This window comes from Phaenicophaeus curvirostris, chromosome W (genome assembly GCF_032191515.1).
Source record: "Phaenicophaeus curvirostris isolate KB17595 chromosome W, BPBGC_Pcur_1.0, whole genome shotgun sequence".
In the NCBI taxonomy this organism is placed as follows: domain Eukaryota; kingdom Metazoa; phylum Chordata; class Aves; order Cuculiformes; family Cuculidae; genus Phaenicophaeus; species Phaenicophaeus curvirostris.
In genome coordinates this window covers 1438232-1464825 of record NC_091430.1, presented here as the reverse complement: position 1 = coordinate 1464825, position 26594 = coordinate 1438232, and the positions used below count along the sequence as shown (strand labels likewise).

Genomic DNA, 26594 nt, shown 5'->3' with positions numbered 1-26594 from the left:
CCTTTTGTGCAGAGGTATTCATGGGTAAAGGTCCTAACTCTGTTATGTCTCGACTAGTGATCATGGCATATCCAGCATGTCTTTTACTGCTTAGGACATAACTGCTCCCATCCATGAACCAATCTCCAGCACTTCCCATAGGACTGTCCTTCAAGTCCAGATGGCTCGAGTATGTTGCCTCAATAGTTTCCAGTCAGTCATGATGTACTGGTTCCCCTGTGTTTCCCCTAAAAAGAGAGGCTGGATTGACAATGTTAGTAATTACAGTTTTCTACCATTGCAGTCTGGTATTTCAAGAACCTTTGTATGGAAAGCCAGTGTCCACCTTTCACTTCCAATACAGCAGATATTGTATGGGACACCAATAGAATCATTCTCTGGCCCAGGGTGAATTTTTGGGCTTCCTGGATATCTAGTATTACGGCTGTAACCGCTCGCAGGCATCCAGGCCAACCGTTTGCAGTTGCAGCCGATTGCTTGGAAAAGTATGCAACTGCTCGGTGATACGGGCCCAGATCCTGTGCCAATATTAGAGGAGAAAAAATGGCTTACTCACATCTGGGAGTCCCAAGGCTGGAGCCGACATCAGGGCCTTTTTCAGTAGTTCAGAGGCCTGTATAGCTTCTTTATTCCTTTGAAGGTGTTTCTGTTCAGTGGTTGTTAGTGCGTACGGGAGTTTAACAAGCAGTCCAGCCACAGTCAGCACCACCCAGTCATTCCCAGGAGAATTTGTAACTCTCTCACTGTTTGCAGTCTCGGAGTTTGCATGTTGCCTCTTTTCGGGCTCATCCCAAAGTCCTCTGTCCAGCACTGACTTCATAGCCCAGGTAAATCATCTCGTGCTACATTATCTGGGCCTTCTTTTTGGATTCCCGATATCCCTGGAGTCCTAGAAAATTCAATAGGCTCACCGCCCAGGTCATGCAAGCATCCCTTGTCCTGGTGGCAATCAGGATATCACCCACGTACTGTAACAGCTTTTCTTCCACAAACGGGGCTTCTTGGGACTCAAGATCTTTTGCAAGTTGATTGCCATATATAGTAGGGCTGTTTTGAACTCTGCAGTAATACTGTCCAAGTAAGCTGATTTCTGTATCCACTTTTGAGATTCTCCCCTTCAAATGCAAATATTTTCTGTCTGGCCTCATGGAGAGGGAGGCAAAAGAAGGCATCCTTCAGGTCTAAAATGGTAAACTAGGTTAGTTCAGGTGTCAACACAGTCAATAGAGTATATGGGTTTGCCACCACCGGATAGAGGTCTTGATTATTTTATTTACAGCTCATAAGTCCTGGACCACTTGGTATGATCCATCAGGCTTACAGACAGGTATTGGCCGAATTTCTTCCCTGTCTTCTCTCTTTAGGGGATCTTATTTAATTCTTACCGGCTGCTGCCCTTCTTTGATTTGACCTAAACAGGTGGAGCATTCTTTGTTTTTCAGGCACATCAGTGGCCCATACCCCAGGGTATACCTGGTCCGCAATTTCCTCATCGACCTTTCCTCCTGTGGGCACACTAGCTAGAGATAAACTCATTATTTGTATGTATTGTTGATCATTTACCTCCAGAGTAATTTCTCCTTTTACAAATTTAATCACAGCCCCTAATTGTTCTAGTAAATCTCTCCCCAAGAGTGCCTTCGGGGAAGTGGGGCATGTACAGGAATTGGTGTATACCCCATTGTTTCCCCAATTTGTATTTCAAAAGTTTGCAAAAATATGCTTTTTCGCTTTGGCCAGTTGCTCCCTTTACCATCATGTAGTCATTTCCCAGGGGTTTCAAAGCTTGGTTTAAAACTGAATATGTTTCCCCAGCATCAATTAAATTTCTACCTTATTTACTCTTTCCCTAGCTTCGTTATAACTAGAGGATCTGCTAGGGTGGATTTCCCAGATCTCCCTCAATCCTCCTTCACATGAGCCACTATCTGTCCTTTCTGATTACTCCGCTCTCTTTCATTTCTTTTTCGCCTCATCCAACAATACTTGCAGGTTCCTATCTCCTATGGAACGCAGCTTTTGGAGTTTATGCCTGATATCCCCTGCTGAGTGACCAAGAACAAAGAATCTAGTTGTTGTATTCCTACCTCCGACCCAGGATCCAGCGGTGTGCTGTGGGACATTGTGTCCCTTAATCAGTCCAGGAATTCAGGTGGTGACTCGGAAGGACCTTGCTTAACTGCATATAATACTGACCAATTTATTGTTTTGGGAATGGCTCTCCATCCCTTCCAGAATCCACCTCTGATCTGCTTGCAGACTTTCTTTATGCGCATTCCTGTTTGCATCCCACTTTGGGTCTTGAAGAGGGAAATAATCTTTAACGTTCACCCCTTCTCGTTTATAATAATCTTCGGCCAAATCCTCCACAGTCTTTAAGACTGTTTAATTGTTTCTCTGTCTCTGTCAAACACTCCAATAAAAACTGTAGATTGCCCCTATTGGGGTTGTGCTGTCTTATAACAAACTGAAAATGTTTGGCTATACTTACTGGATCATTCCGGTAGTCTCAGGCAACCCTTTCCATGCTTCTAAATCGACAGTGGGAAAGGTACCTTGATTAGCACTGGCCCTCCATCAGGTCCTACTGCCTCCCGGAGAGCTGCCTGCAGGACCACTGGAGCAGACTTTTTCTGATGCGGGAGGATACAGGGCTATCCAGAGGAGTGGGAGTCCTTTCTGAGTCGGCATCTTGTTCCTGTGGTTGAGGGGGAGGCTTAAACAGATCAGTTAGATCCTGTTCTGGTACCTGGCGAGTTGTGTTTAACTTTGTGCACTTCTGAATGATGCTGCACACTGAACAACAATTGCCTCAGTTTACCTCCAGATTCCTTTTTATTCTCTCGCTCAAGGGCGAGTGCCAGAGGGTCCTGTGGGGGGGCACAATTCCACAGTCCCTTTGCCACTCCGGATTGTTATGGAGGGTTAAAAACATATCCTTGTAAGACACTTCATCCCACTTTCCTTCTCTCCTCAAAACCAATATTAATTGTAAGAGGATGTTATAATCCATTGTCTCATTAAGTGGCCACTTTGCCCCATCATCAAATTTGTAAAGCAGGCACCATATTTAATAAGGGTTTTTGTTTTCCGTGCTCCCAGTTCCAAACAACATCCTTCCCACGTGTTAATACACACCCCAGAGGGCTCCTTTTGTTTTCCATTTTTAGTTTCTTTAGTTTGCCTTTTCCTTAGTTTCACCTCTTTCTTTCTCAGTTTTCACTAAAACCTTTCTTTACACTGTTCTTTAACCCATTCCTGGTCTTTCCCCTCAAGGTCCTGGATTTCTGGAACCAAACTTTCTTTTCCACTACTGATCATACTTTCCGTTAAATTACATTAAGTTTTGTCCTTGCCAATTAGGCAGTAGTTCGACCTTTCTTACATTACTGATAAACATAATATACGCACACGTATACCAAACCTGAACGTATTGTTCCCCAATTATACACAATAAAACTGTCCGCAGAAATAATCACACGACAAATTTTGATAAATTAATAGTTGGCACTCTTAAAATTTTAAGGATAATTTCTCCCATCTTTTAATAAAGCCTGTTTAGGAATCCCTACAATAGCTGGTTTGCTCATTGGTCTTATGCGAATAGAATTGTTCATAACCCAGTATCTCCCTACAGAGATAACATGTTTAACTCCTGCCGACTCAGCAAAGAAGCAGGGAGGGGGGGCACTCATACACACACACAGCCACAAGGCTGGGTTTTTCCATTTTTTTTCTCTTTTCCTTTTTGCTAGATATTTTCAAAACTAATTTGTAAGTTTTATAAATGTTTGAAGCTTCAAGCGCTTTGTCTCTGGCAGCGCCCCTTGCTCAGAGTGAGCAAGCTGTCCTGCCTAGTTTTACCTGCATAGTACTTGAAACTCCTTGGTGGCACAGGTCGGCAGCTCAAGCCCACCCTGGCGTACCCGCTTCTCTCCCCACCAGTCTCCAAAGTTTTAAATTCCTGCCAAACTCCAGCACTCTATCATATATTAAACAATTCATGGAGCACAGAACAAATTAACAACACACAACAATCGGAACTCCTCACTCACTTTGCAGCGATGCTGCGTCTCAAACACACAGCCATTCATTTCAGGGCCAGCCCAACTCACACAGTGTTAGTTACGACCAGTCGAATTGGATCCACAATTTCCGATGTTATGGATATCCAAACCACACATGGTACTAGGCACATACAACACTTAAAATACAATGATAGCTATCCCCAGCTTCAGATGCCTTACAAGGTCTTGGCAAGCTATAGGAACCCCCCACAGCTCACCTCGCTACGCATCTCATTGGGCCCAACAATTCCTAGGAGCGAGCATTCTAGCTCCTCGTCATCGTGTGTCCCATACACGACTTACAGACTCATCCCCTACCTCCCCTGCAGGTATCCGTATCCCCAAGTCACATACCTTGTCTGCCCCACCTGTGGGCTGTCTCTCTCCCCGCAGCGATCGGGTGGGGATGGGAGATTCTCCGGAGAAATAGTCCGGTGGTGCCTAGAACATCCTGCTCCCCACTGGTACTGCAGCCGGATAGAGAGGATGTACCATCTGGGGTGCCAAATTGTTTTGCGGAATTAAACTCTATAACTCCCTTAAGGGTTATAAAGCAGGTATGTGTTTATTCGCTGGCGGGTGCGAGGGGGTAATTCTCCTAACTCGCGCACTGTATGGTCTAACAAGCAGATAGTTATAGTGCAAAGACAGGCCTATTCTTAAACGCCTATTACATATTCATGACCTTTCCCCGCTTCTTATTATAATTAGATTCAAGAAGCTTCTCCCATACTCGTGCAGGTGCGGTGTCGTTGTCTGGGGCTCAGGGCTGAAGCAGCCTTCATCTTCCTCATGAATCGTCCCTGAACCCAATCTGTGCGCAGGCGCAGACTGCAGAGACGGATGCAGTCAGCTTTCTGCTGTTGTGCACGTTTCAGCTTTCCCTTATCAGTGAATGTCTGCGAATGAGCTCCTCCCTTATCAACATCCAGGGTCTTCAAGGCCTTTACTAGCAGACAGTGTGTATTTCAGTGAGCTAAGCCCTCTAAGATTTTCTAACTTTTCCCCTATATCATATGCCCGCACATCACCAGCATGATCTTGTGGCCTCTTCCTCACTGAGGGACCTCATAACTCAGGTGTAGCTAAATAGCTGTGCTTCAACCATGGCCCTAAAGTAGGGGAGTGGATGTTTCATAGTTTCGGCCTTTTTGAGCACACTCTCTCTCTTTGCTCTCTGTGGTATAACAGACTTGCTAGGCATTGTGGATGACAAATACCGAACTTTGCAAAAGGGAGCCGTTTGACTTGAACAATGAACAACTGTATCTGGTGAGACAGATAGATCAGATAGATCTAACGCTCAGTGACAACTAGGGTACGACAGAGGCCCCACAGCCTGTTGTTGCTTCAGTTAAGAACAGAAACACCCCCAGAAGCACAGACTGAGCTCCCTGCCTCGAAGGCGTGGGGAACCTACGAGTCCCTGCTTTGGATGACACAAGCAGCCTTGCCAAGGGCCAATCAACACCTACAAATTGACTTAGTCCCACCTCGCCAAGAAGCACCAAAGAGTTTGTAAAAGGTATAAAACTGGCACTTGAATAACCTTTTTTGGGAAGAGAAAAAATGATCGCCTTACCTGATGGATGGATGGACCGACCTGAATCTCTCTTCCCTCCCAAGAAAGGACACCTTTTGTGTAAGAATTACACGCCTCTGACTCTGTTGGATGCTCCCCAAGAAAATAGCTTCTAACTTGAATTTTCATTGTTGCTTCTTACATATATATATAAAATCATTGTCAACTGGTTGTAATTGTTTAGCGCTAACGCAGCAAATGAATTTATGAACAACAATCCCAAACTTGTTTTTATCAGTCTCTTTAAATCACTTATTGCCTCCAGCATTGAGAAATTGTGTCTCTGACAATCATTGTGAAACTTTCTAAACTGTGGCAGCCACTGGCTTGGGTTTGCTGGCATCAAGCATTAACCCTGTGGGTGCCAGTCTCTGAGGAGACTCTCACAGGTGACACTAATTCTGACTGGTGGCAAAGCACATATACATACACACACATAATCCTTTAGTCATAAACTGTCGACCAAGCTTGGAGCTAGAGACAAATCCAGCCACACCTAAGGTTCTCTTTGAGGGGAAGCTTAGAAAGCAAGGGGGTCCATCTTGAACCTTGTGACTTGACAGGAGGGTATCCTTCAGCCACCTATCAGAGTCATATCTATTTAATGTGACACCCTGGTGTTAAAGAAAAGTTCAAATCCTAGATTCTGACACAGAGTCTGTTTTTTACAGCCCGGGTTGTATGTCTCCTTGTGGAGAGACCCAGAACAAAGGAACTACTGGGTGATTATACCTTTTACAATTTAAGTTTTCACCCCCCATGTATTCTTCATGTGCTGTCCACACAAAAGTTGATCCAATGGTATCTCAGGGCTGGTGTCTTCTATTCCTTATTTGATTTTGTTCCTGTTTACAGGCAAGCCACCCCTTTTCTTATCTTCAAGGTATGCAGCTGGTCATAATCCCTTATCTTCTGGCCTGAATCAGTCCCTGGGGCCCCCTTCTGTGACTCAGAAAAAGTTAACCACAAGTCCATCCTCTCATATATGTCAGTCCTGTACCTTCTCCTCTGCTTAGTATCCATGCCAACGAACAGAGTTCATTTAAAGTTCACTTATGCAAAGTTTTGAACAAGCCTACTCATGCTAAGATTTAAGTGTACACACACTTGATTCAAATTTAACCTATCTCTAAGCAATCACACAATTAATTCCAACATTCTATATGTAAATTTATCTTTATCCCTAACACCTGGTATGTAGGTATATTCTCTCTTCTCCTCTCACATACAAACATATAACTTGACGTACAAACATGTATCCCTGAGAGGTAGGCCTCTACCTGTATTTCATCTATCTGGAAGTTTATGAAGCTGAGCGAACTGCAGATGTATTCCACCTTCATGATAGCTACTGTACCTGCTGCTGGTGGTGGGAAGGCTGTGGCAAAATAAATGCTGGCTATGGTACTCTTATCCTTGGGGGATCCTAGGTGAACTAATCATAGAATCACTAGGTTGGAAAAGACCCTCAGGATCATTGAGTCCAACCCTTCTTATCAATCACTAAACCATGCCCCTCAGCACCTCATCCACTCACCCTTTAAACACCTCCAGGGAAGGTGACTCAACCACCTCCCTGGGCAGCCTGTTCCAGTGCCCAATGACCCTTTCTGTGAAAAATTTTTTCCTAATGTTCAGCCTAAACCTCCCCTGGCAGAGCTTGAGGCCATTCCCTCTTGTCCTGTCCCCTGTCACTTGGGGGAAGAGGCCAGCTCCCTCCTCTCTACAACCTCCTTTCAGGTAGTTGTAATGTATCTCCTTTACTTGCTTGACTCTTTTGTCCTTTCCTCTCCTTTGATACTGCGGGTCCTTCAAATCTTCTCCATGAAAAAGGTGAAGTAAAAGCAGATGACTCCCTTCTAACACTGAAACAACAACCCCAAAAGAAAGTAACTGTATGTATGTGAATCAGTACTATGATGCTAATTTAATAATACCCTGACATGACATTTGAATTTGTTTTCCTTAGAGTCATCCCAGGAAGACGTTGGCAGTCAGTGTTTTACATGGCACTTCTCAACATATGTTTGAAAACACAGCCATGTTACTCCATTTCATAGATAGAGAAATTGCCAAATGAGAAATCAAGTCACTTTAACACTGTCATGGAAATATAGAGCTAGGAATTGTGATCAGCTTTTTCCGGCACAGAAATTTAGTCTAGCATTCTTCAGGAAACAAAATTTCCATAGTAGCTAAGCATTTAGTACCCATGCTTTAGGATTATCAAGAGTTCTTAATGCCATATATTCTCAGATTAAGAAATAGGTACTAACAAACATCTTGTTAAATTCTGTGCAAATTATTTAAAAGTCTAAAAGTAACTTGCCTGACCAGTGTTCGCTCATCATGTTCAGGGAAACACTAGAGGCATCAAATCCATATCTCCAGTTTAGAGAGGAGGGTGTTGTGGGGGACCATGTCAAAGGCTTTACAGAAGTCTAGATAGATCATATCCGTCGGTTTACCCGTGTCCACTGCTGCGGTCACCCCATCATAGAAAGCCACTATGTTGGTCATAAAGGATTTGCCCCTGGTGAAGCCGTGCTGGCTGCCATTAATCGTTTCCCTGTCCTCCATGTTCTTTAGCATGTCTTCTAGGAGGATCTGTTCCATGATCTTCCCATGTGGCATATTAACAGGCACAGACCAGCTTTCATTTCAAGCTAAGACCAAGTTTATTGTTACAAGCTCGTATTTATACCTTACTGAAAATGTCAACAATGGTCCCGCAAGTCCTTCATAAAAATTTCCACAGCGTGTTCTTCTCCTTCAAAGCTCCTCGTGACCACTGTTATTGTTTTCATGCATTCTTGTTTTTGCCACTGATATTGATTCTTCTCAGGCTGGTGGCTCGCTGGTTATCAAGGCTCTGCACTCTTGCTCCAGAGGCCCAACAACACTTGTGGTCATTTTTTGCTCACCATCTCTTCTGACATTCCCAGGCACAGAGGTGAGGCTGACAGGTCGGTAGTTCCTAGGGTCATCTTTTCTACCCATTTTAAAAATGGGCACAATGTCATCCTTCTTCCAGTAACCAGGGACTTCTCCTGACTGCCGTGACTTTTCAAATATCATGCTTGGCAACCACATCTGCCAATTCCCTCAGGACTCTGGGATGCATCTCATCAGGTCCCATAGACTTATGTATGTTCAGGTTCCTCAGGTGGTCATGAACCTGATCCTCCTCTACTGTGGGAGGGGGTTTATCCCCCTGGTCACCATCTTGCTGTCCCATGACCCAGGAGGGGTGAGGAGAGTGGTTATCAGTGAAGACTGAGGCAAAAACGTTGTTGAGTCTCTCAGCTTTCTCCTCGTTTGTTGATACGGGGTTACCATTTCCAACCATCAGTGGGGGTACGTTCTCTTTGACCTTTCAATTTTGATTGACATACCTGTAGAAGCCCTTCTTGTTGGTCTTCACTTCCCTTGCCAAGTTCAGCTCCAGCTGCACCTTAGCCTCCCTGACCCCACCCCTACACAACTGGGCAGCATCCCTATACTCTTCCCATGTTCCCTGTCCCTGCTTGCACTGCCTGTGTAGTTCCCCCTTCTTCTTTAGGTTAACCAGCAGGTCTTGACTCAGCCATGCTGGTCTCTTCCCTTCCCTGCCTGATTTTCTACACATGGGGACTGAACGCTCTTGCACTTTATGGAAAGTGTCCTTGAATATTTTCCAGCTCTATTCCTCTTCCTTGTCTCGGAGGACCGCACCCCAGGGGATCCTACCGAGTAATTCCTTGAAGCCCTGGAATTCTGCTTTTCTGAAATTTAGGGTCCCGACTATACTCCTCACCTGTCCTATATCCCTCTGGACCTTGAACTCCCCCAGCGCGTGATCACCGCAGCCCAGGCTGCCTCCAATCCTGATGTCACTGATGAGTTCGCTTGTATTGGTGACCATAAGGTCTAGTTTTCCATCTCGTTGGGTGGGAGTCCCTATCAGCTGGACTAAGAAGTTATCCTCAATGCACTCCAGGAGTCTCCCGGATTGCCTACAGCTTGCCATGCTACTTTTCCAGCAGATGCGGGGTGGTTGAAGTCCCCATGCAGGATGAGAGCTTGCGAGCATGAAGCCTCCTGTAGCTGGAGGAAGAAAGCTTCATCAGTTGGTTCTCCTTGATCGGGTGGCCTGTAGTATACACCAACCACAAGGTTCCCATTGGTTCATCTGTCTTCAATTCTGACCCACAAACTATCAACCTGTTCATGGCTATTCTTCAACCACAGCTCTTCACATTCTATCCCCTTCCTGAGATAGAGGGCAACATCTCCACCCCTCCTTCCCAGTCTGTCCCTTCTGAGCAGCCTGTAGCTGTCGATAGCCACACTCCAGTCATGGGATTCAGCCCACCACGTTTCCGTGATGGCAACTAGATCATAGCTTTCTAGCAGCACAGTAGCTTCCAGTTCCTCCTGCTTGTTGCCCAAGCTTCGTGTGTTTGTATGGAGGCTCTTTAGCGGGGCTGCTGGTCACATTAGCTTCTTTGTGGACCTTTTATTACCTATATGTCAGATATGCCTGTTTTTAATTTATACTGTGAGATGTGAAACAATATATATAAAATGAGGGCAATGCAGCTTGCTTTATCATTTTTACTTCAGCAGTCTTATTGGTTAGGGTTTGGTTATTTTTGTTACGGACAAGGACTTCTAAAATATCACATAGTTATAAACTCCTTGCCTTTAGGGTGCCAAGTCTGAAACAACTGTTTTCCAGAAACCGGATATCAGTACCTAAGCAGAGGTTCCTTTAAGGTACCTAAATACAAAATAGAATTTTCTTTCTTTTTCTTCCCCCCGCCTCCCCCAAAGGAAATGAGAAGATCAGATCAATTTTAAATTCAAAATGTGACACATTTTTTAGGGGGTTGAAATAATAAATATAAAAAAAGAAAAAAGTGTAGAGTCAGGGTATTCATCTTCTCTCCTACCTTTTAAAAATTAGGCCAGTTTAAGGTCTAAAAAATTACTTGGAACATTTTAATTTTTGCTGTAAGGTCTCTCAATGTTTTGAAAAACATTGTAGATGCAATTCATTAACAAATTTCACGCAAAGTAAAGAAATGCACTTTTAAGGAGGTAATGTTTTTAATTAGTGAGCTTTCTCTGCAGATGGTTGTTTAATTTGCCTCTGTAATGAATCCAGCATTCTTTAATGGTCAAAGTTGGTGACTTCCAGCTCCTTCTTCTTAACTGAATTTTTCCTGACTCATCTCATCTTCAGCTAATGATGTAACCTTCCTTCAAGACTTGATTATCCCCTTAGGTTCAGGTGAGCCCATAGGTTCTCCCTGCCTTTGTCTTTACAATCATGATGACTGTTGAAATGAAACACTTGAACTTTACTAACCTGATCGCCTTCTATGACAAAGTGACTCGACTACTGGATGAGGGAAAGGCTGTGGATGTATCTTCTTGGACTTCAGTAAAGCCTTTGACACAGTTTCTCACAGCATTCTGCTTAGGAAACTGTCAGGCTCTGGCCTGGACAGGCGCACACTCTCCTGGGTGGAAAACTGGCCGGGCCCAGAGAGTGGTGGGAAATGGAGTTAACTCCAACTGGAGGCTGGTTAGAAGTGATGTCCCCCAGGGCTCAGTGCTGGGTCCAGCCCTGTTCAATGTCTTTATCAATGACCTGGATGAGGGGACTGAATGCACCCTAAATAAGTTTGTAGATGACACTAAGCTGGGTGGAACTGTCCATCTGCTGGAGAGTAGGGAGGCTCTGCAGAGGGATCTGAACAGGCTGGACCGCTGGGCTGAGTCCAATGGCATGAGGTTTAACAAGGCCAAATGCCGGGTCCTGCACTTGGGGCACAACAACCCTATGCAGTGCTACAGACTAGGGGAAGAATGGCTGGAAAGCTGCCTGGAGGAGAAGGACCTGGGGGTGCTGGTTGACAGTGACTGAACATGAGCCAGCAGTGGCCCAGGTGGCCAAGAAGGCCAATGGCATCTTGGCTTGTATCAGAAATGGTGTGGCCATCAGGTCCAGGGAGGTTCTTCTCCCTCTGTACTCGTCCCTGGTGAGACCGCTCCTCGAGTACTGTGTTCATTTCTGGGCCCCTCCCCACAGGAAGGATGTTGAGGCTCTGGAGCGAGTCCAGAGAAGAGCAACGAAGCTGGTGAAGGGGCTGGAGAACAGGCCTTACGAGGAGCGGCTGAGAGAGCTGGGGGTGTTTAGCCTTGAGAAGAGGAGGCTGAGGGGAGACCTCATTGCTCTCTACAACTCCCTGATAGGAGGTTGTGGAGAGGAGGGTGCTGGCCTCTTCTCCCAAGTGACAGGAGACAGGATATGGGGGAATGGCCTCAAGCTCTGCCCAGGGAGGTTCAGGCTGGACATCAGAAAAAAAGTTTTTGCTGAAAGGATCATTGGGCACTGGCAGAGGCTGCCCAGGGAGGTGGTTGATTCACCTTCCCTGGAGGCATTTAAAAGATGGGTGGATGAGATGCTGAGGGACATGGTTTAGTGGTTGATAGGAAGGGTTGGTCTCGATGATCCTGGGGGTCTTTTCCAACGTAGTGATTCTGTGTGATTCTGTGATTCCATTGCCCAGCTACATCTGTTGAACTTACAGATATTTTAGATACCACTTCAGATCACAACATGTGATCGTTAAAGCAAGAGTTTCTAGGTTTTTGTCAGAAATGTTGATAAACTTGCAATGTATGTTTAATGGCAAGATTGAAGATATGTTTTAAGGGAAGAGTGGGAAATAAAGACTATTCTAAAGACTGGAAAGGAGATTGATATAAGCATCTTTTTAGCCTCATGATAATTGTGTGGGAGAAGACTGTAGGCATTAACTGGAAGTAGAGTGAGAGGAAAGAGTAATACAGGCCTAAACAAGAACAAAGGGTTGTATGGCCCAAATAATGTTAAGTTACCATAGATTCAGGTAAGAATGAGAAAATAGGCTGAACGTGCAATATGAGGGAGCTCTCAGGTTGTTTGGTTTTGGTTTTTGGGTTTCATATTAAAGACTTGTCCAAACTCTTAATAGGGGATGTATTAAAACCACAGACCTCATGACCTCTTTTTTGCACATGCAGAATATCTGTGTAGTAACAACTGCAGTGGTTTCAGTTAATTCTGAGGAATATAGTGAATTATTGCTCTCTTCTTTACTCTTTGATTCAGGAGCTGGAAGCAGGAGAACCCAGCACACTATGACCTGTTTTATGCACTGTCCTTCAGGAATGTGATAGTGATCCAAAAAGCATTCCATAGTTCAGTTCGTTGACACAGTACCTCAATATGAACCATGAGCAGGCTGAATTTGTTCTATATTTACTGGTACTAGCAATTATTAGAAATTGAGTTATTCATGAAGTATTTCTCTCATGTTCAACACTCAGAAGCCCTAGAATATGAATATTACATAACAGAATTTAGTCCCAACATAAATTGTCATCAGATGATACTGCTAAGATGACCTACTGAATATTGACTAGTGTTGTGTTCTCTCTTATCCACACATTCCCACTGCTGCACTGGCACTCCTCCAAGGCTATGATGAGAAAATAGGAGAGCTAAGTTGGCAGAAAACTATTTTTGTATACTTTTTTTTTTTTCCAAATTAATTCCTTGAGTTGCCTTACTGTATGGTTTGTTGGGTGTCAATGCTACCATGAGAGAAAGGAACAAGTCAGTTACTTTAGTGCAAACCAGTATGAGAATCACTTTCTTATTATCCCTATACAATCAACAAGAAGAAGAAGAAGTGTTGTTTTTGGTTTTTTTTTAAAGAGAAACCTAGTATATGAGGATAGAAAGAAAAGTATATTTAAATGTCTTTCAGTGGCATTCACAGAATATAACTTTTATGGAGAAAGCAAGGATATAATTAGGTTGAATATTTTTATTCTTAAAAAAAATAAAGTAATATTTCAGGTCCCTGGAAAGCAAAACCAGCTAGCTGATAATTACTGATTTTATTTGTTCCCCTTTTTCATTCTATCCAATAGCCTGTGGTAACATGACACTTACCTAAGAAGCAAAAATGCCCAGAAATAAGCATTTGAAAATGTTTTCAAATTCAAACAGTGTATAACATTGCCTTTGCATACACGCTATATAGCTGTACATTCATATATTCAATTTTCATATCATATCTTCATCAGTGAACTATATGTACAAAAGACAGTGATTTCTCTTCCATAGACTTCCATTTAGTTGGCTGAAAAAATCTGGGTCTTACCAAAATGTGTTATTTATTGGTTGCAATGGTCTTAACGTGAAGCTTTAGTTTCTAAAACCTAAGCTAGACTAAACAAAGGGAGGCAGACAATGGCCTAAACTGAGCCTTCAGTCATGTTTTATGTACCCTTGAAAGGGAGAGAGGAATAAGTCTTGCTAAAGTCTTCCAGTGCATATCAACTGGAAAGCAGAGCCAAGAGAGGCAACCATAAAACCAAGATTTCTACAGGTTATTCAGATTTTTTTTTCTTTTCTCTAATAAGATAACTTTATTATTGTTCCAAAGCTGAGATCGCAGTCAATTTCAAACTGATTTCTGGTCCACACAGTGGAATGACTTTATGATGTGTCTCTTCCCACCTATAATGTGAGGATAATTCAACTGTAGTGAGGTTAGAAAAACATGCTTATCTTGCAAAGCAGATGTGGTGGATTGCAGTCTAACACTCAGTCACCTGAGTGACACCTGGGGTAAGACAGAGGTCTTACAGACATATGTTGCTTCAGTAAAACTAGGAAGACCCCTGTACCTCTGTACTGAATTCCCTGTCCTGGGGGGCATGCTGAGCTGCCGGGTCTTGCTGGTGTCGATACAACAAATCTTGTTAAGAACCAATCAGCACTCAATACTTGACTTTTAGTCCCATCTCACCAAGAGTATAAATCTGGTGTTTAGTATCCTCTATTTTGAGGACAAGAACCCCAACTGCCGGATGGGTCAAAGGGCCTGGACCTCTCTCCTCCCAAACAGGGATGCCTCTTTGGTAAGACTCACAACTCTGACTGTGTCGAACATTACCCGGGAACATATTGTTAACTAAAGCGCTGTATTCTTAATCAAAGCTAGATTTTTCAGTAAGTGAATTTATCTGAACCTTTGTATCTGTCGGTTTAATAAATTACTTATTGTTTGAACTTTGTGAATCTGTCTCAGTGAAAGTCCTTGGGAGGGCTCTGACAGGCAAATGTTGACTGATAAGTGGCTGCACACAGAACCCTTAGACATAAACCAAGTCTAGCCGCACACAGGCTCCTCTCAGAAGGAATTTAGAACACAAGGGGATCCTTTCTGAACCTCTTGACTGAACAGGAGGTCCTCCCCTCTGCCATGTATCAGACTCATACTCTTAACATGACACACAGTCACAACCTATGAGGCTTACCTGACCTGTGGATGTGTAAAGATTGCAATCGTGTTCATAGTATTCCATAATATACAAGGACGCAGAGGCTTCGTTTCCATTAATTTATTACAAATTACTACTAGTAAAACAAGCATATATTACAAGTTGCTACAAAATTGCTACCAGTAAAGCATTTACATACTTATGATCATTTACCTATTTGTGCACCTATATATATTATTTGAGACGTTACTAGTATGACACTCGCCAAACCACTCCCAGGAGTGAGGCTAATTGGCAACAGAAAAGTCTCTCTTCATAGATGATCTGCATCACAGAGTCTGAAATCAGCCAAACATCCCCAGCAAGGGTGTAGTCTGTTCAGGCGCTCTTGTGCAGAGAAGCTCTTGCACAGAGAAGCTCTCGCAGAGATGTTGGGAAGGTGCTAGGAGAAACTATTCCATCTGCTCCTCTGGCATTGGGAAATTAATGGAGGAACTCCCAGCCTCTGGCCCAGGGAATTTCAAAGTTCTGATGACCCATCCCAAGTGAACAAAATTTTTTTAATTAATATTAGTAAAAGCCCTCATATACCATTGATTGTGAATGTGAATGATAAATATTATGTCCCTTTTCTCATGGACACAGGATCTTCAATATCAATGATTAAAGCTAGGGACACCCCTTGCTTAATCCAGAAAACTCAAGAAAGGCTTTATATAACAGGGATGACTGGAAAAAGGAAATGGCTCCCAGTAGCTAGGATAAAGTTAACTCTACTGAATGGAAGAAAGTTAAGACCCATATTAGCAATAGAGCTCTTAAATATATTAGCATGGATATATTACAATTCCAAACCATTAGTACTCAGTTAGGCACATGCATGTCAAACCCTCAGATTCAAACATCTGCAATCTCTATAGATAAAATATTAACCAAGGGGGTCAACTGCCTTTTTACTACAAGATGCCCCTAAAGTACCCAAAGTACCTTGACTCATGTATAACAATATTGTATTAGCCCTTGTTGCAGCCCAATCCGGGATGCCCAGGATGGGCCCTGGGTCCCCCCAAAAATGTATGGACTCCCCCCAGCTAATTAAGGTGAAAATATCACCAACAATTGATCTAAAACATATTTATTCTCACAGGCATAAATCTTGGGAATAGGAAAAGTATTGGCTTATGAAACCCTTGGCAAGAACAATGAGGAGTTAATACAAAGAAGGAAAGGAGGGAAATAAAGAGGAAATAAAAGAAAAACAGCAAAGATTCACCACCCCAAGGCTCCAGTGCCAAGAGAATCCTTCCAGGATGTTGGGCTCACGAATGGTCCCTCTTCCAGAGTATTATTTATTGGTTTTGGTGGCCCTGCACAATGCTGCTTCTAGGAAAGTTCTGGAACTGAGTTCTGGGGGTTGTTCCTTCAGGGGAGCTCGCTGACGACTCTCAGGTACTGTTCTGCCCTTGCTTTCCCCACTGGCAAGCTCACAGCATGACCTCTCTGTGCAGCAAGCGCAGCTGGGCTGCTTGTGAGTGAGATAAGGCTGAAGGATGCTGCCTCTGCTGCAGCCTCAACATTCAAAAACAAGTGATTTAAGACAGCAAAAATTATCAGCCTTACAGCCCTGAAGCCTCACTAGGCATAACTACACTTATTCAGGATTTGGAATGACAGGGTATTATTCAGAATACTCATTTTCCGTATAACTTCAGCATGTGGCCTATCTGTAAACCTAATGGCACCTGGCATTTGATGATAGACTATCACACACTGAATGAAAATACTGTACCTTTACAAGCTGCCATCCCATCTATCACGGATCTTGTTTTCATTATAGAGCGAGCGGCCCATCCTTGGATGGTGGTCCTGATTGTGAAAGATATTTTTTGTGGTTCCATTGCAACCTGAGGATCAAGAGAGATTTGCATTACCCAGTTACCCCAAGAATTCAAACATAGCCCTGCATTGTCACATTGGGCTTTAACTTGGGAATCAGAACAAGTCCCACAGGAATGAGGGGTGACAATATATCAATATATAGATGATGTTTTAATTGGAGAGGATTCTTCCAATAAGGTCCAGAGAATGTGTGACCACATCATAGCCCATCTGGAGGGTAGGGGGATAACTATCCCTGAGGCTAAACAACATGGACCTAGCCAAATAGTTTGATTTTTAGGCATAACTTGGCCGATTCCAGACTCTGTGATGCAGATCGTCTATGAAGAGAGACTTTTTTGTCATCAGACTCGCTCCTGGTAGTTTTGTAGCAACTTGTAATATATGTTTGTTTTAATAATAGCAATTTATAATAAAGTAATTCACAGAAACAAAGCCTCTATGTCCTTGTGTATTACAGAAGCCTACGAACACATGTTCACAATCTACACACCCGTGAGTTGAATAACCTTCATAGGTTGTGACTGTGACACTGGTACAACTTTTCCTAGAGAACCACGCTTCCACCATGATTTGGTGAACCTTGAGTTCAGCTAGAGACTTAGAGAAGTCAGGTCCATGAAGATCCCAAGGATGCTGTTCCTTTTCCCAGAGCTCCTACCAACCCACTTTCCATGGTGTTCTGACTCTTGGCACTAGATAAATGCTCCCTGAGTAATTATTTAATATGTGGTGCTGAGTGTTGCCCTTTTTTCATAACTTGCTGCACTGGAGCATATTATTGTGCAAAAATCCATAGCACAACCATGCTTCTTTCATAGAATATAGCTCTATTTCACAGAACACAGCTGACACTATTGAGGTGTCTGAGCACGTATGGCTCTTCGCTTTTCCCCTGAGCTAATAACTTGTTCCTTATGTGTCTTCTCCTAGAAGATACATTCTTCTTCTAGGTGTCCCCTAGAAGCCTTTTCCCTTCTGGTACACTCATTCATTAAGTAATGTTACGATAATCACCTTTTGCTTGTAATTCACGGCTAATAAACACCATGATTTGGTTGTCATAATTTAGTCTAGTGCCACTTTTGCAGTAACTTACCAGATAACTGCAGCACTTTGAGAGTTTTATTGTAGAACATGAACACAGTGCATACAATGCACTTGTTTTCCTTCCTTCTATATGCCCTGCATACAGGTAGCCTTTGGAGAGCCTCTTTTTAGACAAATGTAGAGAGTGTGTTTCTGTGCACACCACCATCAGAGGGGCAGTAGTAAATAGAATCTAGAAATATGTCTTGAATGTGGTGAGCCTCGGTGTTTACTGAAGCTTCTGGACAGGCTATCTGCAGTGCTGCCTATGACTTATTTGCATTCACAATCTGTTTTTCTTTATCAATGAGCTTTGCCAGGAATGGTAGCCACTAATGCTGTGCTTCCACAGTGACAGGACAAATAACTTATTTGCAAGAGCACCAGTCACTTTAGAAAGATATGGAATTTAGAGCAGAATATATTAGGATATACTGTGGATAAAAAAAAATCAGCACAGGTTGGCTACCAATTATGTGAAAAAATGGCTTAAAGCAAAAATCAGCAATATATTATCATTTTTTATGTTTAGTTCATTTTGCTAGGAAAAAAAATTTAATATTACTGTGTCCAGCTCTGGAGCCCTCAGCACAAGACAGACATAGACCTGTTGAAGTGGGTCCAGAGGAGGCCACAAAAATGACAAAAGGCCTGGAACACCTCCCCTATGATGAGAGGCTGAGAGAGTTGGGGTTGTTCAGCTTGGAGAAGAGAAGGCTCCAGAGATATCTTATTGTGGCCTTTCAGTCCTTAAAGGGGGCTGATAAGAGCGATGGGGACAGACATTTTAGTAGGGCCTGTAGCAATAGTACTAGGGACAATCGCTTTAAACTAAAAGAGGGGAGATTCAGACTAGATACAAGGAAGACATTTTTAAGATGAGGGTAGTCAAACACTGGAACAGTTTGCCCAGAGACATGGTAGATGCCCCATTCCTGGAGATGTTCAAGGCCGGGTTGAATGAGGCCTTGAGCAGCCTGGTCCAGTGGGAGGGGTCCCTGCCTGTGGCAGGGGGGTTGGAACTGGATGATCTTTAAGGTCCCTTCCAACCCAAACCATTCTGTGATTTTAGGATTCTATGTCAGCTCAAGTCAATTGTTCTTTTTAAAGTTTGTTTTGCTAGTTACTCAGTTTTTATACTCTATGTTGTGCTGAGTTATGGATACACTGCCCCCACGCTGGTGTGGCTGTCTCAGGAAGACATTCACACTTTTTTTATTAACTCAGGGAAGGCCCTTTACACAACCAGCCAATCCACTCAACTGATAGAGAACCAGTTGATACATTTATCTAAAAGAAAGGGCACCCTCCAGTCCCCTTTTTGATAAGTTCAGATTTCTTTGCAGCAGTTATGTTCCCTCCCTATATTCTTCCCTGACCTTCATCAGCACATTGCCCGTCTCCATCTGTTCTGAGCCTTCTTCCATTGTAAGAGTGCCAAAGGAATTTTAAAATTACTTTATAATTGGATATTGCAAACAAAAATTATTCTGAATATATAAGATGATATAACCTTCAGTAGAAAAGGGTTTCCATATGTCAGCTACATATAAATGATGTTTATAAGCCATTTAAAGCTTTAAGTAGTAATTTTGTGGGCAGAAGGTGTAATTGTAAGACATTGGTAAAACATCTCACAGGTAAAGCAAGGATATAAGTTTAGTGCACACTTCTCTGATATTAATCTCCTACGTGTATGCTTTTAATCTGTGATAAAATGACCCTCAAGGTAAGTTGATTTGCATTCATTATGAGGTACTTCAGGGTAACACTACTGAAATATCATAAAAGAGTTGCTATCCTGTAGCCATCTATTTAGTAGGTCATGCGATGTGTCACTGTATAGCCCCGGCCCAGACAATTTTGGTAGCTAAAACCAATCAATTGGGCTCCCAATTCCCTTCCCTTCCACCCCCAGGGAAAGGGAAATGAGAGGAAAATACCTGCAGATTGGAAAGTAACATTAAAATTACTTTAATGAAAAAAAATAATGAAGGAAATACTATTAATAAGAAACTAATAAAATATATACAAATATATATTCCCCCCATGGAAAAGGTCCTAAGGGATGAGGGAGCAGAGCAGAGCTGGCAGATTTTTAAGGATGCTTTCCATAAAGCACAAGAGTGCTCAGTCCTCAGATGTAGGAAATCGGGCAGGGAAGAGACCAACATGGCTGAGTGGAGACCTGCTGATCAAACTGAAGAGCAAGAGGGAACTGCACAGGCAGTGCAAGCAGGGACAGGAAACCTGAGAAGAGGATAGGGACGCTGCCCGGTTGTGTAGGGGTGAGGTCAGGAAGGCCAAGGTGCAGCTGGAGCTGAACTTGGCAAGGGAAGTGAAGACTAACAAGCAGGGCTTCTACAGGTACATCAACCAGAAAAGGAAGGTTAAAGAGAACGTACCCCAACTGATGGTTGAAAATGGTGACCTCGTATCAGCAGACAAGGAAAAGGCTGAAGGACTTAACAACTTTTTTGCCTCAGTCTTCACTGACAACCACTCTCCTCACCCCTCCTGGGTCATGGGACAGCAAGATGGTGACCAGGGGGATAAACCCCCTCCCACAGTAGAGGAGGATCACGTTTGTGACCACCTGAGGAACCTGAACATACATAAGTCTATGGGACCTGATGAGATGCATCCCAGAGTCCTGAGGGGATTGTCCGATGTGGTGACCAAGCCCCTCTCCATGATATTTGAAAAGTCACGGCAGTCAGGAGAAGTCCCTGGTGACTGAAAGAAGGATGACATTGTGCCCATTTTTAAAAAGGGTAGAAAAGACGACCCTGGGAACTACTGACCTGTCAGACTCACCTCTGTGCCTGGGAGGATCATGGGACAGGTGCTCTTAGAAGCTCTTCTAAAGCAAATGGAGGACAGGAAGGTTATTAGAGACAAGCAGCACGGCTTCAGCAGGGGCAAGTCCTGCCTGACCAACCTAGTGGCTTTCTATGGTGGGGTGACCACAGCAGTGGGTATGGGAAAACCAATGTATGTGATCTATCTGGACTTCTGTAAAGCCTTTGACACAGTTCCAGACAACATCCTTCTCTATAAATCGGAGAGTTATGGATTTGATGGGTGGACTGTTTGGTGGATAAGAAACTGGTTGGATGGTCGTATCCAGAGAGTAGTGGTCAATAGCTCGAAGTCCAGATGGAGATCCATGACTAGTGGTGTCCCTCAGGAGCCCGTACTGGGACCAGTGCTGTTTAATATCTTCATCAATGATATTGACAGCGAGATTGAGTGCACCCTCAGCAAGTGGGATCTAGTGGGAGGTGTCCCTGCCCACGGCAGGGGGCTTGGAACTGGATGATCTTTAAGGTCCCTTCCAACCCAAACTATTCTGTGATTCTATGATTTAGTGGTGTATTTGTGAGAATACTAGTGCTATTTGTGAACATTAAATAATGGAATGACTTGCATCTATAAATAGTGCTATTTGATCTTCAATCTAAGTGCTTTGAGCTGTTAGGTATCTGGAATATTTATATGAGACCAGTGTTAAAAGTTAAATCAAATCCTTGTTCCATAACCTGTAACCAGCAATGGTCGGGCCATGTTCAGGGAACATAGAGTGACTATTCCTCCAGTGTATGCTGAATTCAACTGGGTGGGGACTTCCCAGGCCATGCGTGGCTTACAGATCCATTGATGTCTGTCAAACTTCATTATCAGTCTTTTTTGAAGGTGTTTGTTTTTTAAAAACTACTCTTGCCTTCCTATAGAAACAGTTGAATAGAAACATAGAAGTTAGCCTTTGACTTTTCCAGCCTATGAGCTAGCTTCATTTGCTACCTTCTAGTTCTTGTCTGTGGAAAAAGAAAAAAAAAGGTTGTTTCCTGTGCAAATAGTACGTTACTCTACATTATTGATCTCTAACTCTATGTATTGGGTCAAATATTCTGTTTTGCCATTTAAGCAGACAGCCGTACACGTAGAAATATAGATGATAAAGCATGGTAGATGTGGTGTGGTTCATAGAATAAATGTGGATTGCAGTTTGCAGTCTGTATAATAACAACATCATCAAGTTTTAGAAATATATTTTTTCAAAGGATTTAAATGACAAAATAGTAGCTGTTCCATATATTTGCTTGGAAACTTTTGTCTTTTGGCTTACTATATTCAAGCTGAAGAATCTCTTCTGTGGTTTGTGCTGACTGACACATTTGTGTTTTGGCTCTTTATTTCCAATATACTCCATATTTTATGTAATATTTTTTATTCAGGTTATTATTGCTTCATTGGTGCCATATTGTTTATGGATGTATAATCATGTTAATATTTCTCAGGAAACTTGAATAAGTCTGTGAGATGTTGGTAATGCCAAATGCTTGATGTCTTAATAATGTAATAAGTTTATTTTGACTACATATAAACTGCACTGTATGTCTCACAGGTCTTCATATCTTCCTGTTTTGTTTTGTATCACTTTCCTGAAGTTTGCCTGTAGAGACTAAGTGTCAAAACTAATAGAGGATGATTCTGTTTTTCTCTTTCATGTTTTCAATACAGGAATGGTAGTTGACTAGTGATGTTACTTCAGAAGTGTATGAGGGCTGGAGAACTGCTTAGAGAATGCAGTGAGCCTCTTTCTATTTTGTTTCATTTGGAGATGGGAATATCTTACCGCCTTTCGTTCTTCACAGGGCTATACATCATTCTGGAATGATTGCATCTCCTCAGGATTGCGTGGCTGTATGTTAATCGAATTGGCATTGCGAGGGCGTCTTCAGTTAGAGACTTGTGGAATGAGGCGCAAAAGTCTATTAACGAGAAAGGTAAGTGGAGGAAAATGGTCACATTTACTTTTGTGTCATTCTCTAGGCAATACAGTAGCTATAAATTACAACTGGTTGTAAGAAAAAGAGATGGTTTTTTTTCTTCATATGGGGATAGGTATTCTGAGTAGTGACCTAAGTTAGATGCAGAGAGCTATTACCTAAAGAGTTTAAATGGTGAGCTGAAGTGCCCCATAAAATCTTCTGTACTTGTTCTGTACTCCTGTTTGTTCTCTTGCTGTGCTCCTGCTGCTGTTGGGAACCTTGCACAAACAATTGGCAGTGGCTCTGTCCTGGGTGCTGTGGCAGCAGTTGCTGCTGAGAGCCAGTGGCACCAGTTGTAATCTGCTGAAGGAATTGGATTTTTCAATATTGTCGAGATGTGGGTTGGGGCTGAAAGGGATGGCTGACAGCCTGCCAGATGTATCCTGCAAGTCACCAGTTTAATTCTACTGTACACAGTGTTGCAGTTAGTGTTCGCAATGCATGGGGAAGAAATGATCCTTGTACCTTAGGCCCCTGAGAACACAAAACTGTATCTAGTTTAAGCATGTGACCAGTGTTAAAATTGTACTCACTAACCTTTTAAGGTTCTTTATTGAATTAGGCTGAAGATTTGAGGTGCCTTTATTTATTACTTTTGCCACTGGATTTTTCTCTTTAGTACAAAACGTTCTAAGTCACACTGAAGAATTTTTTACTTCATCAGCATTAGAGGATACTTGTAAAATAAGTTTATTGAAAACATGGTCAAATGTTGTCTATCCATCACAAATAAATTCTCTTTCCCTGTCAATGTTATCCCTTGTTAAATTTTTGAAGGAAAGCTTACAAATTCCCCAATCTTCTTCCAGCTTCCTCCTCTTCTGAAGAATTGAACCTCTGTTCAGACAAACAGCTTCTACTTCTTTTAGATTAATTTAAGCATATTCAGCATTGATTAGTTTGCACATTTTTTTTCCAAAGCCTTTGGCTCCTTTGACATTCAGGAATGTTCTTTAGCTGTTATTTTCATTAAACACAAACCTTGTCAGCTCTAACTGAAATTTTAACTGTGTCCTTTTAGGAAAATGGAAAAATAACCCATGGGTATCTTCAATAAAGAATACAAGCAAAAATATTGTTTTCCTTTTTTTTAATCTTATCATGTGATTTTTTGGGGAGTGGATTGGTCTGTGTCTTTCAATTTTTATTCCCCCCCCCACTGTTTAAGGAGAGCGAAAAGCTACCCAATATTAAATGCTTTGCTCTTCCTGCCGTTGTAAGGCAATAGAGATATTTCTTTTTGCAGGATTCTATGAAAAAGGCTTAATATAAAATTCAAATGAAGATTGATTTCTGCTTAAGAAATTTCTTGCAAATAAAATCCCTAACAACTGATATATGATGTTTCTTCTCCACTTGCCCCACCCTTCTCAATTTAGAAATCTTTCTCATGAATGACTTGTGTTGTTTTATACCTTTTTTGAAGTCTTGCATTAAGACTAAATTTCAGTCTCATTTCTGTGTTTGCTAGATTTAATTGTCTCAACTCTACCAGGTGTCTCCCTTGTGTCTCTCTTGTCCCCCTTTTGCAGGCTTTGCTCCTCTTGCCCTCAGCTTTCTCTGTGAATTAAATACTATGCTTAGTGAGTGGAACGATCTGTCTAGTTTCCCTCCAAGGTTGTGATTCAGTGAGGTGGAATTTCAGTGGTAATACGATTTTTATATAGCTTCTGCCCCCTCAGGCTAGTCTTTCTCCCTCCCTGCCCCTGCTCCATTCTATGACTTTGTGGAAAGGTAAAATCTCATTAAAACTAAGGCTTTGATTTGTGACTCAAAACCTTGTAACTTCAAGCCATGGTCTGAAGGGAGGAGTTTAGGCTTCAGCCACTTTAGCCTGTGCTGCAACTGAGAAGGGTAGTCCTGCCTTTGCAAAGAGGCTTATTATTGGAGTCACTTTCGAGTTGATGCTAGTGTTTGTGCAGCCTTGTCAGGTAACCACTCTGGCTGAACACCAGTTCACTTCTTTGATCAGTTTAGTTTTTATATAAAATACTCTCTTGATCTTGTCATCAGGTGGGGCACAAGTGAAGATGCTGGCACAAGCAGTAATGTGGAAGAGGATAGAGTGTTCTTTGGGCAGTAGTACGGATTTATAACCAGCTAAAGGTGACCTTGGTCACAAAGGTGACTTCAAAGATTGCTAGCTACAGTGTTTTCCACTTCAGGCATTAAATCAGGTGGATCTTTGCTGATTATTTTGTGATTTCTAAGACACAACTTCAGAAGTGATCAAGATGCATTAAATCCATGCTTGAATGCCATAGAGAGACAAATGAGACAGATACTGGCAGAAAAGGACTTACTGAACATTAGTGAAAATTCTGCAAATCAACATGACGTATTTTATGTTGCAACATCCTTGTAAATTTGCCTTCAGAGTATGTAATCATTACATAATTTTGGAGTTCTGTCTGCTGATATCACTGTTAGAAACAAAGAAATGAATGTTGAGGTTTATGTATAAATAATTTCTAAGACTAATGGTTATTGAAGTTAGAAAATGGTACCCTATGCTATCTTACGGTCTCAGAAAGCAAACCCAGTAATTACAGTTCTTAAAAGAAATCCCAACAAATCCTTGGTGGATTAACTTCAGTATTTTATAGCTCACAGTTCTGAGTGATTAATGCATGAACGAATTTTTGTATTTGTCTCAGTTTAGCTCCCCCTCATCCCCCCCAGCCTGGTTGACAGCTAAACACAGGGCATTTGTATCCCAATTCTACTCTCTCCCCACAGGGAGAGGGGAAAGAGAAAAGAGAGAGACTTGTGGGTTGGAAACTAAAACAGTTTTAATGAAACAATATTAATAAAAAGTGAAATATTATTAATAGGAAAATAGTGAAATATATACAAATATATGAAATTACACACACACACACAATGAATTTGTCACCATGGACTCTGCAAAGCAGGCACTGGGAAAGATCTCAGGCTGGACTCAGTGGCAGGAGGGAGCTGGGCTCAGGAACTGGATTCTGGAAAGCACAGATCGGGGACAAACAGACAGACGAGGTCCTCACTGAACATCGGCCATCACAGATGAGAGTGACACCCTCGTGATCTCTCAGTTTTATCCCGAGTATGACGTCTATGGGATGGAATCCTCTGTTGGTTGGGTTGGGATCACCTCTCCTGTCTGCCTCTCCCTGCAAGTGCCACCCTTTTCCGCCCCTTTCCCTTACAGCTCCACCAGCTCGAGGACGGCCTTGGTTTCCATAGGGATAAGTGTAAGCGGTGGCCTTTCTGCACACCAGTGCCCCGTGTTATCAGTTGTAGAGAGAAACGCTGTCTGAAAACATGCAGTTCACTCTCACAAACTGAAGTCACTCAGACGAGGCTTAGGCAAAAAGTTAGAAACTGATTCTGCTTCAGCTCAGACCATAACAGTACTAAAACTAAATAATGACATTTACTTAAGGATCAGTGCAAGAGATGCTTCATCTTTAATATTGCTTAATTGCAAAGCTGCATTGTGGAAAATGAAAATGAAATATCCTGTTTAATTGAAATTACCTCGGCAGTTGCTTACAAGTACATTATAAATCACTGAAAAATTGGAATTCAGAAATATTCTTTGCAGAAAGGCTAAGTACCATCATCTCTGAAGAACCAGGATCGTAGCTTCTTTTTCTAATTTAGCTCACCTGTTAAAGAGAGAGGAAAAAAATCGTAGAATCATAGAATAGTTTGGGTTGGAAGGGACCTTAAAGATCATCCAGTTCCAACCCCCTGCCATGGGCAGGGACATCCCACTAGATCAGGTTACCCAAGGCCCCATCCAACCTGGCC

At 42.5% G+C, this 26594-nt stretch overlaps 1 protein-coding gene across 2 annotated transcripts in view; it reads left to right on the top strand.

The window, feature by feature from the left end:
* The window catches only part of LOC138732945 (Golgi phosphoprotein 3-like), a 60830-nt gene that overhangs the window by 12953 nt on the left and 21283 nt on the right, over positions 1-26594 (top strand). For both annotated transcript variants that reach the window (XR_011339344.1, XM_069879751.1), the window contains exon 2: positions 22626-22757. Coding sequence is in view for 1 of the 2 variants with exons in the window: in XM_069879751.1 (XP_069735852.1) it covers positions 22626-22757 (132 nt within the window). In the remaining variant the exon portion in view is untranslated. The remainder of the gene's footprint in view (positions 1-22625; positions 22758-26594) is intronic.